Genomic DNA, 26,475 nt, shown 5'->3' with positions numbered 1-26,475 from the left:
GAAGATGTGCTCCACAATAATAAGGAAATAATCTTTAAAAAAAGGAATGCAGCTGGGTGTGGTGCTGCATGCCTGTACTCCCAGCACTCAAGACTGAGCCCAGAGGATCTGGGCTCCATAGTGAGCTCAAGGCCGGCCTGGACTACAAAGTGAGACCCTGTCTAACAACAGCAACAATGAAAACCCAAGAGGAAAGTTGGGATTTAATAAACACAGGTTCAGTACAAGAGAGGATAAAGGAAAGCTCTAGAACAGACATTGTGTGGCAGTGGCAGCCTAGTTGATGCTCCAAGAAAGATGAGGCCTACAAACAAAATTGAATTAATCATTTATCTAATGTGTTTGACCAAGACAAAATAATATTAAGAGGTTTTAAGAACTGTGAATGGGGCCGGGGATTTAGCTCAGTGGTTCCTCCACCTGCCTCAAAAGCACAAGGTTCCGAGTTCGATCCCCAGTACCAAAAATTTAAAAATAAAAATAAAATAAAGAATTGTGAATGTACTAAGTTACACTAAATTGTTCACTTTAAAGTAGTTAATTTTCTGTTATTTAAAATTTACCTTGATAAATTATTTATTTATTGCAGTACTAGGGATCAAGCCCAGGGCCTTCTCCATGTTAGGTAAACACTCTACCTCTGACCTACACCCCAGCTCTTTTTATTTTTCTATTTTGAGACAAGATGTCACTAAGTTGCCTGGACTAGCCTCAAACTTGTGATCTTCCTGCCTCAGCCTCCTAGATGGCTGGGATTAGAGGAGTGTGCTACCATGCCCTGTTAGTACTTTTTAAAAAAAGATATAATTATGTTGAACAGTTGGGAGGAATAAGAAATCATCACATTGAAAAGTATGCAAATGAAAAACAAAAAGTTAAATAAGAAATGAGATATATAGGTAGCTGGCATAGCCCCTTACTCAATCCCCTTTTTATTGAGACAGGGTCTCACTATGTAGCTCAGGCTGGCCCTGAATTCACTATGTAGCCCAGACTGGCCTCAAACTTGAGGTGATCTTCCTGCTTCAGCCTTCCAAGTACTGAGATCACAGGCTTGTGCCACCACATCCAGCTTTGGCATAGCCCATTTTGTGTTGCTATAACAGAATACCACAGAGTAGGTAATTTATTTTTTAAAAAAGAAATTTACACAAGTGTAAGGTCCCGAGTTCGATCCCTGGTACCAAATATATATTTATAAAAATTTATTTCTCATCATTCTGGAGTCTGACAATTCCAAAACCAAGGTGCTAACATCAGAGTTTCTTGTTTCATCATAATGTGGAAGGTAAGAGGATGATACAGCAGACTGAACTTGCAGCCTCAAATCTTTTATAATCAGCATTAATCCAATCATAAGTGCAGAGCTGTCACAGCCTAGCCACTTCTCAAAAGTCCCACCTCTTAACTGTGCTTTGGGAATTACATTTCTAATATGCTTTTTTGCGGGTGGGGGGACACATTCAAACCATAGCACTAGGTAATTAGACTATTGCAAATAAAGCCAAAATGTAATAAAAATAATTGTCTTAATCTGTTTTCTATTACTACATGAGAATACCCAAGACTAGGTGACTCATAAAGAACAGAGGTTTATTTAGCTCACAGTTCTGAAGGCTGGGAAGTCCACATGGTTGGTGCCAGTATCTGGTGACAGCTTCATGCTACCTTATCTCATTTAAGAAAAATGGAAAAATAAGTATGTGCATGTGGAAGAGACACTGAAGGCGGTGTCATGTTTTAACAACCCGCTCCCAAGATAGCTAATATACTTCTGCAAAAAATGAATCCACTCCCTCGAGAAAAAGCATTAATTACTCTTTTCTTGAGGGGGGGGTACCAGGGATCCAACTTGGGTTCTTGAGCTTGCGCAGCAGGCGAGGAAACCACCGAGCTAAATCCCCGGCCCTAATTACTCTTAAAGGTCATACTATGCTGGGTGTGGTGGCACACGTCTGGAAACCCAGCACTTGGGAGGCTGAGGCAAGAAGGTGGCTGCAAGGTCAAGGCCAGCCTGGGCTACATAGTGAGTTCAAAACCAGCCTGAACTACACAGTGAGACCCTGTCTCAAAAAACAAACAAGGGCCTGGGGATTTAGCTCAGTGGTGCTGCCGCCTTCCTCACAAGCACAAGGTCCTGAGTTTGATCCCCAGTACCAAAAAAAAAAAGGTCCCACTATATCACCACCTTTCACTACTGTTACATTGCCAATTAAATTTCAATACAACTTTTGGAAGGGATGAGCCATATTCAAACCTAGCAGTGATCTACCTGTAATAGAATCAAAAGAGGGAGTTTACGGTGTTAAATTCACATCTTCCACAAGTGGTTCTTGGATAGTGTTAGTGATGAATCAAATAATATTATAATTATATTTCTTCAAAATATGGCAGTAAATATCCAAAGAAACATTTCTTAGATATAACAAAAAACCCACAAGTGACCAAAGAAAAAAATAAACTGGATCTTATCTAAATTAGAAACCTTTTTTTTTTTTTTTTTTTGGGTAACGGGGATCAAACTCAGGTCCTTGTGCTTGTAGGGCAGGCGGCAGCACCACTGAGCTAAATCCCTGGCCCTAAATAAGAAACCTTTTAGGCCAGGTAAGGTGGTGCATGCCTGGCAGGAGATTCCCCAAGAGTTCAAGCCCAGCCTGGAATACATAGTGAGTTCAAGGACAGGCTGAACTACATAATGAGACCCTGTTTCAAAAAAAATTAGAAACTTTTATACTTCAAAAGACACTTTTCAGAAAAGCAAAATACTCTACAAAATGGAAAAAGTTTTGTAAATCACATATCTGGTAAAGAACCTATATCTAGAAAGTATAAAAAACTGCAATTAAAAAAACAAAAACAAAAATAAAAACAAACTAAAATTTAAGGGCTGGGGATGTAGCTCAGTGGTAGAGATCTTGCTTAGCATGCATGAGACTCTGGGTTCAATCCCTAGTACCACATACATCATACATACATACATACAACAAGATAAATAATCCAATTTGTAAAGGCTCTAGGAATTGAATAGACCTTTCTCCAAAGAAGATATATAAATGGCCAAGAAGTATATAAATAAATGTTCAACATCATTAATTCTTAGAGAAATGCAAACCAAAACCACAATGAGATACCACTTAACACTCACAAGGGTGACTACTATACTTAAAAAAAAAAATCTAAAAATAAGAAGTGTTGTCAAGAATATGTAGAAATTGTTTTTAAAAAGATATGTAGAAATGAGAATGCTCATGTATTGCTGGTGGTAATGTAAAATGGTGTTGCCACTGAGGAAAACAGTTTGGCAGTTCCTCAAAAAGTTAGGGCCAGGGATTTAGCTCAGTGGTTCTGCAACCTGCCTTGCAAGTGCAAGGTCCCGAGTTCGATCTCCAGTAACAAAAACAAACAAAAAAGAGTTAAACATAGAGTTACCATATAACCCATCAATATTGCTCCTAACTATATACCCAAAAGAATTGAAAATTTATGCCCCACAAAAACTTGTACACAAATTTACAGCAGTATTATTATAGCCAAAATGGAAACAATTAAAATGTCTACCAACTAATGAGTGGATAGTGTGTAAAACAGTGAAGCCAGGCATGATGTTGTATAACTGTGATCTCAGCTACTTAGGAGGCTGAGACAAGAAGATCACAAGTCTGAGGGCAGCCTGGATAACTTAGTGATTCACTGGTTCAAAATTATAAAATAAATAAATCCTGGGCTTGACAGCACACACCTATAATCCCAGAACTCTGGGGGCCTGAGGCAGGAGACTCAAAAAATCAAGCCCAATCTTGGCAATTTAGTGACTTAGCAAGATATTGTCTTAAAAATTTGAAAAAAGGGCCAGGGATTTGGCTCAGTGGTTCCGCCCGCCTGCCTTGCAAGCAGAAGGACCCGAGTTCGATCCCGGTACCAAAAATAAATAAATAAATAAATAAATAAATAAATAAATAAATAAATAAATAAAAGTAAGGGCTGTATGTACAGCTTAGTGAGAAGGCCCTGGTCTCGACCCCAGCACCAAAAAAAGCAAATAAATAGGACTGGGGATGTAGCTCACATTACCTGGATTTAACTCCCAGTATCCCCCCAGTAATGGGTACATTCTACCACCTTGAAAACATGCTAAGTGAAAAAGATCCAATACAAAAGGCCACTTATTACATGAACTATGAACTATCTGGAGACAAAAAGTAGATTAGTGTTTTCTAAGGGTTGAGGGGAGGACAGAGGAGGGAGTGACTGCTAATGGTTTTAGTTTTCTTTTTTGAGAATGTGATAGTAATGATGGTTGCACCTTGTGAATGCACTAAACACCACTAAAATCTAAACTTTAAAATGGAGCATTTTACATTCTGAGAATTATATCTTAATAAAAAAGCAAAAGAGCAAGGCTGCCAATGGAGTAGAAGCAGTGGGCAGAAATTCCATTTATTTATTTAGGCTTTTTTGAGACAAGGCCTTAATGTATAACCCAGGCTGACCTTGAACTTGGAGTCCTCCTCCTCAGCCTCCTGAGTGCCTTTTGTACAGTGTCCACTAGCGAGGCTCCTGGCACAGCACAGTCTCAGGAATGCACTAGCACATTCAAAAAGTTTAGTTTCACCAGGCACAGTGGCCTATGCTAGTAATCCTAGCACTTTGGGAAGCTGAGGTAGGGGGATCTCGAGAGTTGGAGCCCAATCTGGGCAACTTAGCAACTTAACAAGACACTGTCTCAAAATTTTATAAAAGGGCTGGTGATGTAGCTCCGTGTGAAGGCCCTGGTTTCAATTACTAGTATGAGAAGGAGAAGAAGGAGAGGGAGAAGGGGGGGGGGTGAAGAGAAGAGGGAGCAAGAAGTTGTCCAACCTTGATCAGACATGTTCTTTGTGCCTGGCTCTCAACTCCAGATGTGTGAGCCAAGTCCCTTTCCTCAGGTGCAGGGCATGTAAACATCTCAGTCCCTGATGGCTCTGCCTTCTTCTCCTACCCTGAGTAAAGATCTTGAGCTCATTGTCTCTCAAGGGACAAGACAGTAACAGGGGAGTACTGTATTGTGGCATTTAAGGGAAGGGTAAGAAGGAAAGAGAACTAGTAACTATGAGGCACTTGCTTACTCTGTGCCAGACACACAAGAGTGCACATGTATAGGATTTAACTTCCTCTTCACAATATCTTTGAGCTGGGGAGGGGATGTGTCCAAAGTACTTAGAGTTAATGATTTGTGTAACTGGGATTTGAACCCAGGATCACCAGATTTAAGTCTGTGGTCTCAAGAAGCTGGCTCTTTGCCAAGAAGTTTTCACCAGATGTTTTCACTCCCTAAATTCCTAAATTGCCCAGGCTGGCAGGCTGGTCTTGAATTTCTGATCCTTCCGCCTCCTAGAATTCTGGGATTACAGCCTTGCACCATCACACCTGGCTTTTATTTATTTTTTAATTTTGAGACAACAAATCACTAAATTGCCCGGGCTGGTCTTGTGATCTGGCTGGCAAGTGGTTTTTATAAGAAATTAGTGACTTAAGTTTTGGTGCAATGAGGGCAAATGTATTGCCAATTCTCAATTCCTCCTTTACTCCATCCTGGAGGCAGGAACATATGGGAGAATGAGCAGCCCCTGAGAAAGAGCTGAAGGGGAAGTGGTATTCTGGGGTGTGACTTCTCAGCCACAGCAGGAAGTGGAGGGAGGGGTTGCTGAACAGAGGTTTGGAGGAGTTTATTCACTATGGAACTTGTCTGAGAGGGCTCAGTCTTAAGGCCTCCAAGAAAGGAGTAATAGATGCCTGAGTGGGAGAGTTTGGGAATGAGAATGGAGATAATCAGAGTGATCAAAAATGACAGGGCTGAGAGATTTGAGAGAGTGAGACTGTGGTCCCAACTGGAATCATGGGTAAATGCTGCACATTTCATGCTCTGGTTTTGTTTCGTTTTTGGGTACCAGGGATTGAACTCGGGTCTTTGCGCTTGCAAGGCAGGTGGCAGAACCACTGAGCTAGATCCCTGGCCCTTGTGCTCTGGTTTTTGAGGCTACTGGTAACACTATTTTTAATCCAGAGAACAATCTATGGCCTCTGCTAGGGGTACCAAACAGAATAAAGAGAAAATTTTGTTAAGATGTGGCACTGGTAAAGTCAGCCCAAGCTATTTGAGCCCCCAGTACTGTTTATATTGTGAGATGAATTTAGTCTTGGGTGGGAAAAAAGGGAAGTGGCTACTAGGTAAAACTCAAAACTTGAGATCTACTTGGTTTTCTTTTCCTGTTAGCTGTACATCAGTGTGTTCATTTAGTGAATATATTCTCCCTTTCCAACTTTCTGTCCCTTATTACTATTTCCAGTTAATATCTGGTTTAACAAAGAGGTCACATAAAGGAGTACAAAGAACTGACTATGGTATCAGTAGACTAGAATTTAGCAACGAGATTATAAGTCCCAAGTCCATAGCCAGTCAGGGATGGAATTGGCCAGCACTCAAATGCAGGATTTAGAACTCAGATGTTTCCAGTTTCCTGGCAACATTATATAATATATAGCCTGACCTAGAGCGTCCCTGAGTTTCTGATTGCTCTTGTGTACAAATACCTTCCTTAATAATATCTATCTTATGGGGGTTGTGAAGATTCAACGGCAAGTGGAGCCTCTAATACAGCATTTAGACATGGTGTGACCTTAACATTTTTTTATTTTTTTAGCATTACAGACAAAAATTGCCTGGCTTTATGGCTGCACATGGCAGGTTCTTAAATGAATATCTCACTCTATATGGAATGGGCTAAATTGTATCCCCTGGCAATTCATTTGATGGAAGTTCTAACCTCTATCCCCCACCTAGTACCTCAGATGACTGTACTGTATTTGGAAATAGAGTTGCCCAGAATTAACTCTTTGAAGGGTATTAGGTTAAAATGAGGTGGGGTTTTTTTTGATGCAGCCTAATCCAATATGATGGGTGTCTTTGTGAAAAAGGAGACATCAGACAGGCAGTACAGAGAAGACAGTACAGTGAAGACACAGAGAGAAGATAGCCATCTACAAGTGAAGGAGAGAAACCGCAGAAGAAACCAACCCTGCCAACAGCTTGATCTTAGCCTTCCAGCCTCCAAAACATTAAGGAAATTAATTTCTGTTGTTTAAGCCATGCATTCTGTAGTGCTTTGCTACGTCAGCCCTAGTAAACTAATACAACACACACATTGTACCTTTCACCTGCTGGGCCAAGGTTCCGTCGCTCTGTTGATCACAAACTGTTTTTTGGCCTGTTTTCTATATTCTTCAACTGAAAGTCCTGACCGAAAGCCTTAAGGATGCTCTGCCTGCTGGGCTGACCTTGGAGAGGGGCTGCTCCCTTGGCTCTTGGCTGCTAGGGTGACCATGACTTACTGACCAGAGTGCTTCTGATGGAACTGGGGAGAGGATGTGCCTTCCCTGCACGTGTGTGTGTGTGTGTTTGTGTCTGTGTGTGTAAGGGGGGTGGTGAGTGGTGTTGGATGAAGGAATGAAAGAGGAGTGCTAGGTGTGAGGGGGCCTCAGTGCTCTGTCCTACGAAGAGACAGGAGAAAGGGAGAAAGAAGCAATCTGGTGTGGGAGGAGGGAGGAGAGGTGCTGATGTAAACCTCAGGGCATTCTCCAAGGACAAAAGTGGAGAACCTCCCGTCGGACCCTAGATCTTCTGAGGGTCGCTGAGCACCAAAGTGGGTTATCTCGGAGCCCCCAAACCCTTTGCCCGGATGGCCGCCTTCTGCCGACCGGACCGAGAGGGCCGGCGGGCGCGTTCCCGACACGTCCTCTGGCACGGCCCCTCCAGGCGCGCGCCCGGCTCCACCGCACCCCGCCCCCTGCTCCGGCCAGGCTCTGAGGACCCCGCGCGCGGAGCCGCGCACGCCCCTCCGCCAGCCGGGACCCCGGGCCGCGCGCGCCCGGCGCCCCCTCCCCGCCCGGCAGGCGCGCGCCGCTCCCGCTCCAGCTCCCGCTCCCACTCCCGCTGGCAGCCGTGGCGGCAGCGGCGGCGGCGATTGTTTTTGTTGTCGCTGAGGCCGGAAGAGCCGCGGGAGCCGGTCCCTGTCCCCGGGCCGGGCGCCGCCGCCGCCCACTGCGCAGCGCCCGCGTCTCCGCGGCGCCCCTCCAGCGCCAATATTCCGGAGATCAAGCGTTACGCGGCGGCGGCGGCGGCGGCGGGGCCCGGAGCGGGAGGCACCGGGGACCGGGGCGAGGCGGCCCCCGCCGCCGCCATGGAGGCGCTGGGACCCGGTGAGGAACGCGCTCGGCCCGGGGTTGGACCTGGGGCCCGGGACGGCGGGCGGGCGGGCGGGACCGTAGCTGCAGCGCCGTCCTCGCCCGCCCCCGCGTTCCCAGGCTCGGGCCGCCAGGCCTCGGAGAAGAGGACGGACCCCTGCCTTTCTGCCCTGGGCGGACGGAGCTGACCTGGGCCTCGGGGGGCGGGGACCGCGCCCCAGCCTGAAGACTTGGGCTGGATCTTTGAGGTCGGAGGGAGGGAGGGAGGGAGGCCCAGGAAGATGACCTGTTTCCCTGGGTACAGGGGGAACTGACACACCCAGGAGAGATCTGTGCCCCCAGGGTCGCTGCGAGGCTAGTTCGGCCTCAGAAGAGATGATCTGTGCCTGCCTGGTAAACTCGGAGGCCTGGCCCAGACCAGGAAGGGTTCTTCACCTACTACCAGGGGTATTCTTGAAGTTGGGTCGCACCCCTATTTTTCTTTGCGCTGACAGACGGTCCAGAGCCCTCAGATGAGGAAGGAGAACTTCCCCACTATGTCTGTCAGGTCTCATGAAGGCCAAAGTCAGAATATCCACCCTTTCTCAAAAGCCCTAAGTGTCTATGCTGACCCTTCAGCGACTGGGGAATTACCTGCCTGTCAGCTCCTACACAGGCATCAGTGCCCAGAGTTCTCTTCTAATTGGATTATGAGTGGTTTAAAAATCAAATAAAGGAGAAAGTGCTTTGGAAACTAATTCGGGTGGGCGTGGATGCCCTCTAGTTATCACCTTCCCTGTGCCCAAACCAAAGGAAGGATTCCAATCTGTCAGAATGCCCTGTACTTGGAGCCTGGTGCTCCCACCTCAAATCCTGGCAGGTTTCTAATGCTTTGGCTAAGTAGGGGAGGGTTTACTGGCCGTGGCGGAATTAACTTTTTTAATATTCAAACCTTATCTACATAGAGGACAGCTGTAGAGTATTTCATTTTTTGATGCATAGAAAGTTAGGTTTACCCTTTGAGTTTGGAAACTTTTCAGGTTTGTTTACTTAGAACTTGTTTGCATAGCTGTATGATTAACAACTTGTTCAGAGTTTGAGTTGTTTTTTGTTTTTGTTTTTGTTTTTTGAGACAAGGTCTTGCTATTTAGTTCAGGCTGGCCTTGAAATCACTGTATAGTCCATACTGGCCTTGAACTCGTGATGATCCTGCACCACTACACCCAGCGAGTTTAAATTTCTTAAAGGTTCTCATAATCAAATTTTATATCCCTTTAAAAAATAAATTGGCTTGTCACATCAGTATTATTTGATGAACTTGACTGTATTATGTTATTTCAGATATGTCCCCCAGCGAAAGGATGATCAGGACTTTAGGAATGTAACAGGCCTCTATTTGAATCCAGTCTAGTAATTTAATAGGGCAAATTACTTAATTCCTTTGAACTTCCATTTCCTCATCTATATAAGAGGATAATAATAATTATGTGCTGCAATATTGTCATGAGAATGAAATGAGATAATGTATGTGAGAAGTCTTATTTGTAGACCAATGCATTAGAGATACTCAACAAATGTGTCTTCCCTCTCTTCTGTGACTAACTCATGATTAAAGCAACTGTTGCTTTTATGAGCTGATATGGAAAGAAAACCATGTAACAGTGTGCAGAAGCAGTTTCCTGGAAAGGATCAGCTTGGCAATGCTAGAAATTGCCTAGGGACTCCTGTCTCCCATTCCCAACCTGCCCTTTGGTTTCATTAAAGCTTTTGCATGTTTGAGGACTTATCTGTTCAGCCAGAATTGTTGAGATTGTGGAAAACTAACTCTCACTAACCACATGCATAAGACACTGATTAAGCCAAAATATCATGTAGAGCTCTGTTGAGTGTTCTTTCTGCTAACAAACTTTTTTTTTTTTAATGTTGCAGTAGCTTGGAAACCCAATTAATAACAAGAAGCTGCTTGTTGAACATGGAATCAGAATAACGGGAGTTGATAATCTTCTGGGATGTTTCCTCCAGGCAGTTCTAGAACCTAGAGAAGCATTCCTATTAGAGCACACCCAGAACGCTTCAACAGTTTCTGATTATCAGTCCCTCTTAGTCTTACTTTGACCCCTTCTATCACCTAGTTTTAGTTTCTGACAGTAGCTCTGAAATACAATTAGATTACCACTTACTTTGGTTAAGTTGATTGCAACTTATTTTTGCAGGGTTTTTTTTTTCGGTACTGGGAATTGAACTCAGGACCTTGCACTTGCAAGGCAGGCACAGTGCCACTGAGCTAAATCCCTGACCCCTATTTTTGCAGTTTTTTTATAATTTGGAAAGTACTTTCATAACTCTTAGCTCATGAGATCCTCTGGGGGAGCAGGCAAGGAAGGTATTTATCCCCATTTTATAGATGAGAAAAGTGAAGTTCAGAGAATGTAAATGACTTCATTGAGGTCTCAAAGCTGAGTGATGAAATGAGGATCAGAGAATAGGACATCTGACTCCTAATGCCTCCTTCCTTGTATAAGGCTGACTTCATCTATTCTGGGTTAGGTTATATGTGTTTCCTTTTTGGAGAATGTAATTTTCTGACATCCGTTTTTGGGAATGCCACCAATAAAATACTCAGGGAGCTTTCAGCACTAACTTTTATGTGAGTATGATCATAATTGAATATTAATTTAGTACTTACTATTGGGAGATACTCTGTTAAGCCTTTTATATACACAATCTCATGGAGTTGTCATTATAGCCATATGGAGTAGATGCTATTGTCATACACCCCTGTGTTACAGAGGAGGAAACTGAGGCACAGAGAAACCAAAAAACTAACTCAAGTTCATACGGGTAGGAAGTTGTAAAATGAAGGGTGAAATCTAGGTAATTTAGTTCCAGAGCCTTAGCTGCTGTGCTTTCTTGGTTCATTAAGTAGACACTTTGCTATGTTTGAAGAAATCAGCTTTGGGATGAAAAATTTAAAATATAATTTCTAAGTAAATGTGCTAGTATTATTAAAAGAAATGATCACTGGGCCGGGGATTTAGCTCAGTGGTTATGCCGTCAGCAGTGCAAGGACCCGAGTTCGATCCCCAGTACCAAAAAAAAAAAAAAGAAATGATCACCCATCTAATTTTTCTTTTATCAAGGAAGAGATACATATAATACTTTATTCTACTTTTTTTCTTTTTTTTTTTTTCCTTTTTGGTACTTTGGATTGAACCTAAGGCCTCTTAAATGGTAGGCATACACTCTACCACTGAGCTACATAGTCTGGCCCTCTACTTCTTAGTCCATTTTTTTAGTACTGGGGATTGAACCCAGACTCTTCACATTGAGCTACACCCCAAGCCCAGTCTATGTGTCTATTTTATTTTGAGACAGGGTCTTTCTAAATTTCTTAAGTTCCCCGGGCTAGGCTCAAACTTGCAGTCCTCCTGCCTTACCCTCCCAGAGTGCTCCTGCCTCCTACCTCACCCTCCCAGGCAAGTTCCACCACACCCAGCTCTTAATCCTTTCAATTCCTCTTCAGAGAAGCATAGACACCATAGGATTGTGAAGTATATTAACAAGAGAATGCGCGGGACTGGGAATTAGGAGACCTGGATGCTAGGTACTATGTAAAATCGAATTCATAGGCAAATCATTTGATTCAAGTTTCTGTTTCCAAATTTCTATTATACTGTATTTATTTTGGGCAGTACTAGGGATTGAGCCCAGGGCCTCATGCATGTTAAGCAAGCGCTCTACCACTGAGCTACATCCTCAGCCCTTCAAATTTCTATTATAAAGCTGTGTTTCTTCTAAATGTATATTATAATGATTGCTTAAATGCATCTTGGGTGATGTGGGGCTAACTTACCTTATGATTCTTTTTCCATTTTTTTTTTTTTTTCCCGTACTGAGGATCGAACTCAGGACCTTGCACTTTCGAGGCAGGAGGTGGAACCGGTGAGCTAAATCCCCGGCCCTCCATTTTTTCTTTAAAAAAATTTTTTTAAATTTTTATTAGTACATCTGTGAAGTACACAATGGTTTACCTATGTGATTTAACTGGGTTGATTCCGTATACCTATTAGCTCTGTCATTATTTACTGTTTGTAGTTGTCTTGTCACACCCACAATAGATCTCCTTGCATATCGGGAATGGAACAACTCTAAGCAGTCATACTTTTAGTATAAGTTAGATGCTTTCACTTTATTGAAAAAGTAATTGTCAGTTCTTGCATATTAGGTATCAAGTTTCTGAGAGGTTTTTTTGTTTTGTTTTTGTTCTTGTTTTTGAGACAGGGTCTCACTGTGTATAGTTCAGTCTGGCCTCAAATTTACAGTGATCCTCCTGCCTTAGCCTCCCAAGTGCTGGGATTATGGGTGTGTGCCATCACACCCAGATTCTGTGTATTCATTTTATCTGAAATTACTGATACCGGGTCAGCTTGACATTTAATTACAACATACCGGATGTTGAATTAGATGTTGAGGAAATCATGAATGGGAGTTTCTTCTGAGAATTGGTAGTTTAGTGGAAGAGACAGGTTAATTTTCTTATTCTTTTTTTTTTTTTTGGTACTGGGGATCGAACTGGGGTCCTTGTGCTTTCGAGGCAGGCAGCAGAACCACTGAGCTAAATCCCTGGCCCAATTTTCTTATTCTTGTGGTAAGTGCTACCCTGTACAGAGAGGGTATGGGAATACAGATGGACCCTTCAGTCTGGAACAATCAGAAAGGCTGAGGGTTTTTTTAAAGACAAGTAGAATTTAGAAGAATGAAAAAAAGAAGAATGAAGGATGAATTCAATATGTGAAAGGATTTTCAATACTTTATTTGTATATAGTGATATGATTTGTCAACACAAATTTCATTAAAATATTTGCTTTCATTTTCTAATTGATGTTGGACCAGAGCAGCTTATTGTTTTAAAGCTTTCTTTTCTTAGTAAATTTGTCTTTGTTCTCAGTGAAATGGCATTGCAGTCAGAGAACTTGTAACTTTCCATTGTAACCGCAGCCCACTTTGCTCAACACCTATTCATAGCAGAAACTGTTTATGTTTTAGGCTTGTGTCCACTTGATACTCTCATCAGAGGTGGCAAAGGTTTCTCTAGACAACTATCTTCCAGAATGTTCAGTTTTGAGAGAGAAAGCCAGACAGATAAACACTTCTATGGAAAAATAAGTTGAGTAAATGATGAATTCAAGTAAAACAGGTTTGCCAGGTATAGTGGTGCATGCCCATACTGTAGTCTTGGAAGGCCAAGGCAGGAGACTTGCAAGTTCAAATCCAACCAGCCTGGGAAATTTAGCAAGACCTTGTCTCTTAAAAAATAAAAAGGGCTGGGATGTCACTCAGTTGTGGAGCATCCGTGAATTTGATCTCCAGGACCAGAAAGAAGTTAGCTGGATATGGTGGCACACACTTATAATCCCAGCACTCAGGAGGCTGAGGCTGGAGGATTGCTGTGAGTTCAAGGGCAGCCTGAACTACAAAGGACTCTGTCTCAAAAAACAAAAACAAAGCAAGAAAGAAGAAAAAGTTAAACGGGTTTATTTATTGCATGACTTTTTACAGAATTTAAACTGGAATTTGGGCAGGGGATTTAGCTCAGTGGTTCCGCCGCCTGCCTCAAAAGCACAAGGTCCTGAGTTCGATCCCCGGTACCAAAAAAAAAAAAAAAGGGAAAGAATATTTTCTTTAATTTAATTTATTTCTTTCTTTTTGTGGAATATCTTGTGAATCATCACTGGAATAATTTGGAAAGACTACTCTGCCTAGACCAGGATTTCTCAACCTGGGCACTATTGATAGTTCTATTTTTTTTGGTACTGGGGATCGAACTCGGGTCCTTGCGCTTGCACAGCAGGTGGTAAAGCCACTGAGCTAAATCTCCGGCCCCACTATTGATAATTTGAACTGGATACTCCTACTCAAATAGATACTAGTAGAATCATCAAATAGTGACCAAAAAAAAGTCTGTAAAGGTTTGTCAAATGTTGAAGTTAAGAAGCACTAGTCTCGCTGGGTGTGGTGGCACATGGCTGGAATCTCAGCACTTGGGAGGCTGAGGCAAGAAGATTGCCACATTTGAGGCCAGCCTGGGCTGCATAGTGAGTACAAAGCCAGTCTGAACTATGTAGAGAGACTCTGTCTCAAAAAAAAGAAGCACTGATGTAGACTAAATTCTTTGAGGGCAGGGCCTTCATCTTCTTCCTGAGTCCATTTAGGAACATAAGAAATGAGTCAGTGTTTATTGAATAAATAAACTAGACCTTATGAGGAAATCTCAGATTGTCCCAATTCTAAAAATATCAGATTATGGACTAGAATGTATGGCACTATCGGCATTGTTTCAGTATCAAAATTAACAAATTAATCAGAATAGCTTCTATTTAATCTCCTGTCTATACAATCTGCAATAAAGCAGGCTAATTTATAGGGAATTAATAGGTCACTTCCAGCTATGAAGATGATGTCTCCCAGAGTTTAGAGATGTTTTTGTTTTATTCATTTACTTCTTTTGTATGGTGCTTGGGATCAAATCCAGGGCCTCTTACATGCTAGGTAAGGACTCTACCACTGAGCTGTATCTCCAGCCCTGCTTTTATTTTTTATTATTTTTTCCTGGTTTTCCTTTTAAATGCATATAATTTTATTAGTGTAGCTATTGAGTTGCTAGTGCTCATGAAACATTTTATACAGTAGCCTACATTGGAGAGGAATTCATCCTGTCTAATTTTGATACCCCTTATATTTGAAATAATAGCAACATGGCAAAATATTTAGAAATCTGGAGAACTTAAGTCAATAGATACTTCAAACTCTTTTTTTTTTTTAATCAATTGGTTCATTACCTTTATTTTTTATTTATTTATTTATTTATTTATTTATTTATTTATTTATTTTTGGCACTAGGGATCGAACTCGGGTCCTTGCGCTTGCACAGCAGGCGGTGAAAGCACTGAGCTAAAAATCCCCAGCCCATTACTTCAAACTCTTTATAGTGAATTATAAGATTTCAATAATTGCAGCTAGCATCATCCTCCTCATTGTGCAGCGACTATTCTCCTTGATGTCCAAATAGCACAGCCAGCGTCTTTCAATCTCTTTAGGACCTCCGACCAGCCTCTTTCAGCCACCCCGTCGCCCTGGCCTTGGAACTGTTGGAAAACCAATTCGACTGTTAGCCAATCATTTTCAGGTTCAGATTCCTAAAATAGATGTATATCACTATGATGTGGACATTAAACCAGAAAAACGGCCTCGGAGAGTCAACAGGTAAGGGTTAGGAAAAAAAAAAAATATATATATATATATATATATATATATATAAAATTTATCACATATCATATTATTGTTTTCTAAATGCTTTCAACATCTAGGCTTTGTTTTTAATCTATGATGGTAAGTTTCTTATGTGGTTATCCTAGCAGAGTACTAGATGGATCATTGGCCAATCAGTAAGTATGTACTGAATAAAAAAGTGAGGTTACTTGTTGACCAAGAATGGCAGAAATTTATAAAAATGTATTAAGATACTATTGTCTATGGAAAATAGAACTACCTAGAATTTTTTTTCCCCCAGTATTGGGGATTGAACCTAGGGCCTTTGCATTGTGCTACATCCTTAGTTCTTTTAAAAAAAATTTTTTTTTAAATTTTGGTTTGTCTTATTAAGTTGCAAAGTTGCCCATAGTGGGCTCAAACTTCCCATCCTCCTGCCTCAGCTTCCCAGAGTGCTGGGATTACAGGCATGTACTACCATGCATCCCTATGGAAATTCAAATTTTATTATTAAATGTGGGTATTAGATAAGGGACATATGAAGACAGAAGGATTATCTTGGAGTTTTGAAAAAAAGTAAGTTCAGAGAGAAGCTTTCTTTATTTCCATCACTGTCCAAGAGGGGTCCTGATGAGATAAATTTTGGGATTGGGATAGCAGAAATTTACTGAAAGTGAGTGTATAACTACTTTCCTTTTGTCTGTTTCCATGTAGTAATAGTCAAACAATCCTTTTAAATTTTATTTGTTTAAAATTTCCTACAGCTGAGCTCCATCCCCAGTCCTTTTTATTTTTTATTTTGAGACAGGGTCTCGCTGAGTTGCCCAGGTTGACCTCAAACTTGTGACACTTCTGCCTCAGCCTCCCATGTAGCCAAGATTACAGGTGTATATACCACCATGCCTGGCCAGGTATTGATATTAAGATTCTTCCTTTTCTAGGGGCCAGGGATTTAGCTCAGTGGTTCCGAGTTCGATCCCCAGTACAAAAAAAAAATATATATATATATATATATATATATATATATATATATATATACACACACATATATATATATATATACATATATATATATAGTACAAAATATTTCATGTGACAGCAAGAGCATTCTTAGAAAAAGAAGAATCTTTTTTTTTTTTTGGTACCAGGGATCAAACTCAGGACCTTGTGCTTTTGAGGCAGGCACCGGAACCACTGAGCTAAATCCCCAGCCCTGTACTATATTTTTTTCATTAGAGATTATTACTTTGGCTTTTGGTATAGTTGGTATGATGTGAGCTTGTAATTATTTGCTCATGGTATAACTGAGATCAATCATAGTAAAAGTAGTGATGATGATCGCCGGGTGTGGTGGCGCATGCCTGTAATCCCAGCACTTGGGAGGCTGAAGTAGAGAATCCCCGAAAGTTTGAAGCCAGCCTGGGCTACATAGTGAGTTCAGGACAAGCCTGAACTACAAAGTGAGACCCTGTCTCAAAACAAAACACAAACAAAAAAAGTAGAGATGATGGTTAACTTTTATCCATTCAACCAGGCATGGTGGTAGTGCATGTCTGTAATCCCAGCACTTGGGAGGCTGAGGCAGAAAGATCCCAAGTTCAAGCCCAGCCTGGATGACTTAGCAAGACACAGTCTTAAAATACAAAATGGGGGACATTCAATGGGTAGATTCTGTGTTCAAATACCCAGTACCACAAAATAACAAAACATTTCAACCAGTTCCACAAATATTGTATTGAATGCTTCCTATCTGCTGTGTATTGTTCTGTGCTGTGAGAATACAACATAAACAAATAGGAAAAAGTTCCTGTTCTTGTCTTGTGGCTGGAACCATCATCTTCCAATAACCCATCTTCCATTAATCCACCAAAATGATGAACACAAAGGAAAAGAGGAAAGGGAGCTGGAATATGTCCTCTAGGCCTTTTAGAAAACCTGGAATTAGACCTTTGGTCACATACATGTGAATCTGTAGGAAAGGTGATATTGTAGATATTAAGGGAATGGGTGCTGTTCTGAAAGGAATATCTCAGAAATTTTACAGTGGAAAAATTGGAAGAGTCTACACTGGTTTACCCAGCACACAGTCTTTATTGTTGTAAACAAACAAGTTCCTTAACTTGTATCTTGCCAGGAGAATTGTGTGACTATTGAGCATATAAAGTACTCTAAGAGCAGAGATAACTTCTTGAAATGTGTGCAGAAAAATAATCAGAAAAAGAAGGAAGCCAAGGCAGGCACAGTGGTGCATGCCTATGATCCATGCTACTCAGGAAGCTGAGGCAGGAAGATAGAAAGTTCAAGCCTAGCTGGGCCACTTGGTGAGACTCAAAGTTCAAAAAGGGCTGAGGATGTAGCTCAGTAGTAGAGCGCTTACCTAGCATTTATGAAGCCCTGGATTCAATCATCAGTACCAAAAAAAGAAAGAGAAAAACGCCAAAGACAAAGGCACCTGGGTTCAACTGAAGCACCAGCCCACTCTACCTAGAAAAGCACACCTTGTTAGAACCAAAGGAAAGGATTCTGAACTGTTGGAACCTGTGCCTTATGAATTCATGGCATAATAGGTTAGAAGGAGAAAAAAAAAAAGACCTCTAGGCTATTTTTTTAAGGTCATACTCTTGAGGAGCATATGTATAATTTTTTTTTGTTCTTCCCCAGTACTAGGGATTGAATTTAGGACCTTACACATGCCAGGCAGGTTCGGTGTCACTGAGCTACATCCCCGGCCTCTAGGAGCTTATATTCTAATGGAGAAGACCAAAACTAGATAAAGAAAGCCAGGTGTGGTTCCTCACACCTGTAATGCCAGCACATGGGAGGCTTAGGCTAGAGGATCATGAGTTCAAGGACAGCCTGGACTACACAGTGAGCTCCTATCTCAAAAATAAACAGGCAAGCATGCTAACAACATTGTGCATTAGTTGGTGAAGAAAAATAAAACATCATATGATCTTGTAGGTAGTCATAGCACTATAGCATTTATTCTGGTTAGATGGGTTTTGAATAGCCACATCGTATGACTTAGATTTTAATTTTTTAAATTTTTTTGGTACTGGGGATCAAACTCGGGTCCTTGTGCTTGCGCAGCAGGTGGCAAAACCATTGAGCTAACTCCCCGGCCCATGACTTAGATTTTTAATGGATTGCTGTGGCAGCTGTGTTGAAAATAGACCCAGTGAGTAAAGATGAAAACCAAGGAGATCAATTAGAAAGTATATGTAATAATTCAAGTGAGAAGGGATGGTGGCTTAGGTTTGTATAGTATAAGTAATAGTGATTAGAAGAGATGAGATTCTACAAGTTTGTTGTTCTCACATTGGAGGGAGGGAGAGAGAGAAAATGAACCTTGTGCATGCTAAGTATACCTTCTACCACTTGAGCTACATGCCAGCCCCATATTCTAAAATACTGGGGGTTTTTTTTGGTACCGGGGATCGAACTTGGGCCCTTGCGCTTGTGAGGCAGGCGGCGGAACCACTGAGCTAAATCCCCAGCCTAAAATACTGTATTCTGAAGGTAGTGTCAAGATTTGCTAATGGATTGAATATGGAGTAATGTGAATGAAAGTAGTCCTGATTAATTATAGGGCTTTGTTCTGAGCAAGTGAGAAAAAAAGAGTTGTGTTTTATCAGATGGGCAGAACTATGTGAGGAGGTAGCAGGGATGGTAGATCAGGACACCTGTGTGTTTTTGGAGATGCTCAGGTTGTGACGTCTATTTGATATGCTACTGGCGATGTTGAGCAAGAGGCTAAATATATGAAGTTCGATTCAGGGGACAGGTCCATGCTGAAATGGACATAGAGAGTGGTGAGCATGTTGGCAGGCAAAAGGCACGAGACTGGATGAAAGCCACATGGGAAGAAAGTTAGAGAAAATAGGACTCCAAGGTTGAGCCCATTAAAGTTGGAGATGAGGAAGTATTAGGAAGGGTGGCATGGAGAGGCCACCGAAGGAGAAAACCAGAAGAGAGTGCCCTGGAAGCACAGGAACAAAGATGTTTGAAGTTGGGAAATGTATCATTTCATGTTCAAGGAACATTGACTTTTGCATAGTGGAGCTCACTGGGGACCTTGATAAAAATAATTTTGGTGGAGGAAAAGCCCTTAGAAGAGTTGTGTCTAACTCACAGCCCTGGCCAGCTAAGAATGCAGCCTCACAGGATCATAAATTTTTTGCATTATGATGTGATTTTAGCAGTCTTTTGCATGGCTCGATTTCACAGGCCTTGAACAAGAACTGTGGTAGGTGACAACAGAATGCTGTATGGGGAAGGGCTCAGTGCAGTGGTAACTTGGGCGAAGGCTTGGGACACACACAGTTCACTTGAAACCTGTGTGTATCAGACAGTTTCGCGAGCTGCTGCAACTTGGCAAGTACAACACAGCGGTTACCAATGGTAGTATCTCAACTTACTTAAACATCTGTGTGCCTGTGAGGACAGGTGTTTATTGTTATGTTTGTTTGTTTGTTTTGGACCGGGGATCGAACTCAGGTCCTTGAGAGTGCAAGGCAGGCAGTGGAACCACTGAGCTAAATCCCCAGCCCTGGTGTTTATTGTTATTAAGCAGACAATTCCTCTCCACTCAGTGCTGCCAGGCAGGTCAAAAGGTTCTAAAAGAGAAAGGGGACAAGTAACTCCTTAAAAAGAGTTGATGCCATGGGAAACAGAGAAATGGAATGTTTAAAATTGGAGGAAGTGAGGTCAAGAAAGCTTTGTTTGTTTGTGATACTAGAGATTGAACCCAGGACCTTCATATTGAGCTATAGCCCCAGATCTTTTTTATTTTGATACAGATTCTCATTAAGTCACAGACTTGCCCAGGCTAGGCTCAAACTTGAAATCCTCCTGCCTCAGCCTCCCAGAGTGCTAGGATTACAGGTGTGTGCAACCACACCCAGCTAAAAAAGTTTAATATTTTAAGAAGAGAAAAATTACAGAGTATTTGTATGCTGAAGAGAAGAATCCAGTAAAGGAGAAAATTGGTTACTAAGGAGAATGAGAAAACTCTGAAAGGATGTCCCCATGAGATCAGAATAAGTAGCCTCTTGTGGGAAATATGCTTATCTTTGCTTAATGCAACCACTTTTTGAGGTAAGAGTTTTTAATTATTACCATAATTTTACATATGGAAGAACAGGTATGTGAAAGATTTAATAACTTGTCCAAGATCATGCAGCTTCACCACTTAATCATTGTGACAAGGGGCAGTCACTTGCCCATCCTGAATTTTCCTTCCTGGGATTAAACCCAGGACTTCTTGCTAGGCAAGTTCAATTTTTTTTTTTTTTTTGAGAATAATAATCATTGCCCCGTTTGTCTCACAAGGGTATGAAGATTAAGTGAAAATAGTGGTAAAAATGTCATAAAATGTTATAAAATTCTTTATGGTTATAATTTAAGAATGTAAGATGAGAAATTACCCTTCTCTAATAGGAAAAAATGTATAGTTTTGTTTTATTTTTGGTTTTCTTTGTGGTACTTGTTATGGGACCCAGGCCCTTGTTCATGCTATACACGTGCTCTACCACTGAGCTGCATTTTCAGCTCTTTAAATAGAAAAAAAAGTTTTAAATTTTAAGACAGTCTAAGTTGCCCAGGCTGGCCTTGAACTCATGATCCTCCTGCCTCAGCCTCCTAAGTGCTGGCATTGCACTGTGTATCACCACTTCCAGGCAAGAATGTGTAGTTCTTAAGTCAGCTTTTTCAAAGTGGGAATATATGATACTAGTATATTTCTCCATCGATCTTTTTTAAGTTGTATGATTTGGTTTGTAAACGTGATATTTCCACAGATTGCATTTGTGGTAATATTAATGCATTAACTAGTTTGGGGTATATTTTGCCTCTCTTAACGTTGGTAAGACAAAGCACTTACTCACTCCAACATTCAAAAATCTCACACATCCAGATATGTCCACATCTGAAACTGTATACTTGTTTCCTTGTCGCTGCATTTATTTCAGAGTCTGCATATGGTGTGATCTGGCATCTGTGCAATATGAGAGAAAGGATTTTATTCTAAAAGAAACTATATCAGTATCTTTTTTGGAATGAGACTATTTTAGGACATCCTCCCATGTACACTGCTTGGGAACTCTTTGGAATGAAACAAGACAGTGTGCAGAATAATAAGTAAGGATTAGACAAAGAGATCAATCTATTCACTTGAGCATCATCCATCTTAAATGTAGTGGTCTTTAGATTTTTGAATTTTATTCTCTTTTCCAAAACCAGTACATTTAAGAAAGGATATTGATTTGATAACAAACATTTTTTGATGGTGAACATCCATTGAGAAATTTGGATATCTGAAACATATCTTTCTTTTCTTTTCTTGTCTTTCTTTCTTTCTTTCTTTCTCCCCCCCCCCTTCTTTCTTGTTTGTTTTGAGACAGTCTTGCTATGTAGTTCAGACTGGCCTTAAACTCACTATGTAGCCCAGGCTGGTCTCAAACTCTTGGGAATCCTCCTGCCTTAGCCTCCTGGTTGCTGGGATTACAGACGTGAGTCACACACGCCTGGCTAAAATAGATTCTTCTAAAGAGGCTGTTTATTTTTGTATTTTTATTTTTTGAGGCTGTTTATTATAGGAGAGGAGTTTGAGAAGATGTCAATAATTATATGCTCACTCTTCTTTTACTGCCCCCTTCGTTATTATCCCTCTTTTTTTTGGTTTGTTTTGGTAGCAGGGATCAAACTCAGGACCTTGTGTTTGTGAGGCAGGCGGTGGCACCACTGAGCTAAATCCCCGGCCCCTGGGCTCCAACTTTTGATCCTCCTGCCTCAGCCTCCAGAGTGCTGGGATTGCAGATGTGAATTTAGATCCCTGAGGTACAGTGACACTGTTTACCGCTTCTTAATGCTAACTGCCACTGTCTCTATTACTGTTAAGGGAGGTAGTAGATACAATGGTGCGGCACTTCAAGATGCAAATATTTGGTGATCGACAGCCTGGCTATGATGGCAAAAGAAATATGTACACAGCACACCCACTGCCAATCGGACGTGATAGGGTAAGTGTCGACAGCAAGAAGTACTTAGGTCAGTTATTAATCATTACATATGACAAAAAAGTTTTCCTTTCTAGTCACGCTTCAGTTCTTGGAGTTGTTTTTCATAGTAATAATAGATTTGTTATTCTGTCCATATTCTTTGGTCTCTTAGTTAACTGATAATTGAACATGAGATAAGAATTAGAATTTAGGTTGATTGTGTCATCTTTATGTATATCTCAAAATCACTTCAATAAAGTACTACCTGAATCTGAACAGTGGAGGTTTGTTTTTTTTTTGGTACCAGGAATCAAACTCAGGACGTTAAGCTTGCAAGGCTAAATCCCCAGCCTTATAATTCAGATTTATAAATAAATTATAGTTCAGAATTATATTCTGAATTATAATTCAGAAAACAAATTTATAAGGCACAGTACTCTTTTAAACATTTATTTATAAAATTTTCAAAAGGGCCAGGGACTTAGCTCAGTGGTCCTGGCGCCTGCCTCGCAAGCACAAGGTCCCAAGTTCAATCCCTGGTACCAAAAAAAAATTTTTTTTAAAAATAGGGCTGGAGGGCCAGGGATTTAGCTCAGTGGTTCCAGCTCCTGCCTTGCAAGCTCAAGGTCCTGAGTTCAATCCCCAGTACCAAAAAAAATAGGGCTGGGGTTCCAATTCAGTGGTAGAGCACTTACCTACTATGCACAAGTCTGTGGGTTCAATCCCAGGACTGCAAAAAAAAAATTATTAAATTTATTTTTTTAATTATTAAATTTAAAAAGTTATATGTGCATATATGCTCATTATAAACTTATTCATATAACCAGGAAATGCTTTGGATTATTTCTTCAATTTGTTTGCATCAGTTAATTTCATTTTTTTTTAAATGGAAGTTTCAGCTTTATTGATAGAAAAAAATTGCCCCCCCTAAGCTGGGATTTGAACCCAGCAACTCATGCATACTAGGGATGCATTGTACTCATTTTCTTTTTTAAAGAAAACAACTCTAATGGTTTGGTATGTGTATTTTTAGATATTTTATGAGGGTCATTTATGTATATGTATATAGCATATCATCCTTTTTTTTTTTTTTGAGACAGGGTCTTGTTATGGAGTCCATAACTCCCTATTGAATTTCCTATTGTAATCCAGGTTGGCTTCAAACTTCCTGCCTCAGTCTCCTAGGTGTTGGGTATACAGGCATGTGACACCACAAATTAAATTTTTTTTTTTTTTTTTTTTTGGTACTGGGGATCGAACTTGGGTCCTTGTGCTTGCAGGGCAGGCAACGGAACCACTGAGCTAAATCCCCAGCTCAACAAATTAATTTTTTGTGATAAAATATATATGATTTAAAATTGACTATTTTAAACTTTCTTTTTTTCTTCTTTTGTAGTACTTGGGATTTAACTCAAGGCCTCACACATGCTAGTAAAGTGCTCTACCTCTGTGCTACATCCTCAGAATTTTTTTTTTTTTTTTTTGGCTTTTTGAGTCACGATCTTGCTATGTAGTTCAGGCTGACTTTGAACTCACTGTGTATCCCAGGCTGGTCTTGAACTCCTGCCTCAGCCTCCCCAGTGCTGGGATTATAAATATGCACCACCATGCCTGGCTTCCTCAGCCCTTTTAAAAAAATTTTTATTTTGAGGCAGGGTTTCAATAAGTTGTCCAGGCTGGCTCAAACTTCTGATCCTTCTGCCTCAGCCTCCCAAGTAACTGGGATTCCAGATATGTATCACCACCCATGATTAATTTTAACTGTGCCTCCCACCCCGCCCCCGCCACTCATCCTGAGCACTTAACCCAGGGCCTTCACACTGATCTGCACACCCAGCACTTTTTATTTTTTATTTTAATGCAGGGTCTCACTAAGTCACTAAGCCAGGCTGGGCTCAAATTTGTGATCCTCTTGCCTCAGTCTCCCAGAGTGTGGGGATTACAGAAGTATGCTACCACACCCAGCTTAACCATTTTTAAGTCTACAATTCACTGGCATTAAATACATCTACATTGTTGTGCAACCATTACCACCACCTGTAGAACTTTTTCATCATCTCCAACAGAAATTGTGATTCATTAAGCAGTAACTCCCCCTACCTCACTGCCTCTGGTCATGGGCAGCCACTATTCTCCTTTTTGTATCTATGAATTTGATTATTCTAGGTACCTCATATAAGTAGAATCTTCAGGGCCGGGGATTTAGCTCAGTGGTTTCACTGCCTGCTGCGCAATAGCAAGGACCCGAGTTCGATCGCCAGTACCAAAAACAAAACAAACAAACAAAAAATTACCTAGTAGAATCTTCAATATTTGTCCTTTTATGTTTGTCTTACTGTTTTCAAGGTTTATCTTGATTGTACCATCTGTCTTATTATTATTTTTTTTTTTTGGTACTGGGGATTGAACTCAGGACCTTGCGCTTACACCGCAGGCACCAGAACCACTGAGCTAAATCCCTGGCCCGCCTTATTTTTATTTTTATGTTTTTGGTACTAGGGATCAAACTCAGGACCTTGCGCTTGTGAGGCAGGCAACGGCACCACTCAGCCAAATCCTTGATGTCTTATTTTTAACAGTTGTATAATTTTCCAGTGTTTTGCAATGACAGAAAAGAATAAATATCTTTAAATATATACATATTGAATATTCTTGGGATCTTTCCTGTAGCCTTTATAAATATTTATGTTTGTATATATATTTTTTTTCTGTAGGTTGACATGGAGGTGACCCTCCCAGGTGAGGGTAAAGACCAAACCTTCAAAGTGTCTGTTCAATGGGTGTCAGTTGTGAGCCTTCAGTTGCTTTTAGAAGCTTTAGCTGGGCACTTGAATGAAGTCCCGGACGACTCAGTACAAGCACTTGATGTTATCACAAGACACCTTCCCTCTATGAGGTTAGTACTTTGGTTTGGATTCTTTCCCACAAATGTCAGACTTCTTGGTTGGTTGTAGTTAGCCGCTGAAAGGTCGCTACTTAAGTCGTAGTTAAAACTCGGTTTCAGTACACTAAGTTGAGAGGGAAGTGAAAAACTTTTCAAGTTTTTATTGTGAAACATGGTGAACTCTCATTCTTCAGGTATACTCCGGTGGGCCGTTCTTTTTTCTCACCTCCCGAAGGTTACTACCACCCTCTGGGAGGGGGCAGAGAAGTTTGGTTTGGCTTTCACCAGTCTGTGAGACCTGCAATGTGGAATATGATGCTTAATATCGATGGTATGCAGGAACTCTCTTTATCCATCGCCTCCTGGCTTTTTGTTTGTTTGGGGCCCTTCCCTTTTCCCTGAAGCTAAATATCCTTTTTCTCTGTTGGTTAGTATCTGCGACTGCTTTCTACCGGGCTCAGCCCATCATTGAGTTCATGTGTGAGGTTTTAGACATTCAGAACATCAATGAACAGACCAAACCTCTAACAGATTCTCAGCGTGTCAAGTTTACCAAAGAAATCAGAGGTGGGTATTTGCAGTCTTGGAGAGGCAGCTCAGTACGGTACAAGTAACCCGGGCTCTGCAGTTAGACCTGGGCCTCCGTCCCAGCCTCGGTCAAGTTTCTTAGCTGCTGTTTCAGTGTTAGTTTATTCAGATTACTCACCTCAGAGGTAAAGATGATGACATATGCCTTCCAAAGCTTGTGAGAATCAAATGTAATTAAATTTATAAAGCTTTCTAGCAGTGTACCTGTCATATATCAGGAACTCAGTAAATGCTACTTTTACCATTTAAAAATTTCCCTTTTACTAAGATAACACAAATTCATTTATTATCCTTTGGAATTTCTTCTTTTCTTATAATTAGCTATCTTTTCCTACTACAGTAAAAGCTTCATGAGGGCTGTCTATAAACCTGAGAATAGAGATCAGAACATAGTTGATGTTTAATAGATATTTATTGACTGAATTAATATATTAAAGTACATTGAGCATCTCAGATTATCTGGGTTCTAATTTACTCTACTTAGCTGAAGGTTTTTTAAAATTTTTGTTTTTACCTATAAGTGGTGAAATTATTCCC

General features: G+C 41.0%; 1 protein-coding gene across 5 annotated transcripts in view; it reads left to right on the top strand.

Annotated features, from left to right (window-relative positions):
* Window positions 1-7,825: 7,825 nt before the first annotated feature.
* Window positions 7,826-26,475, top strand: part of LOC101715103 (argonaute RISC component 4) — a 45,323-nt gene continuing 26,673 nt past the window's right edge. Inside the window, exons 1-6 of one of the 5 annotated variants that reach the window (XM_087215294.1) lie at window positions 7,826-8,235; window positions 15,297-15,462; window positions 22,367-22,487; window positions 25,181-25,362; window positions 25,545-25,681; window positions 25,783-25,917. In XM_087215294.1, the coding sequence (XP_087071420.1) occupies window positions 8,217-8,235; window positions 15,297-15,462; window positions 22,367-22,487; window positions 25,181-25,362; window positions 25,545-25,681; window positions 25,783-25,917 (760 nt within the window). In that variant the 5' untranslated portion in view covers window positions 7,826-8,216. Of the gene's footprint in view, window positions 8,236-8,477; window positions 12,848-15,296; window positions 15,463-16,299; window positions 16,380-22,366; window positions 22,488-25,180; window positions 25,363-25,544; window positions 25,682-25,782; window positions 25,918-26,475 lie in introns of those variants that run through there. The other 4 variants (XM_004850940.3, XM_087215296.1, XM_087215295.1 and 1 more) reach the window with 4 other exon arrangements.

This window comes from Heterocephalus glaber, unplaced genomic scaffold, assembly GCF_053883595.1.
Source record: "Heterocephalus glaber isolate CG9 unplaced genomic scaffold, H.glaber_assembly_v1.0 deba00001452, whole genome shotgun sequence".
NCBI classification, from domain to species: Eukaryota; Metazoa; Chordata; class Mammalia; order Rodentia; family Bathyergidae; genus Heterocephalus; species Heterocephalus glaber.
This window is presented reverse-complemented; position numbering and strand designations above follow the sequence as displayed.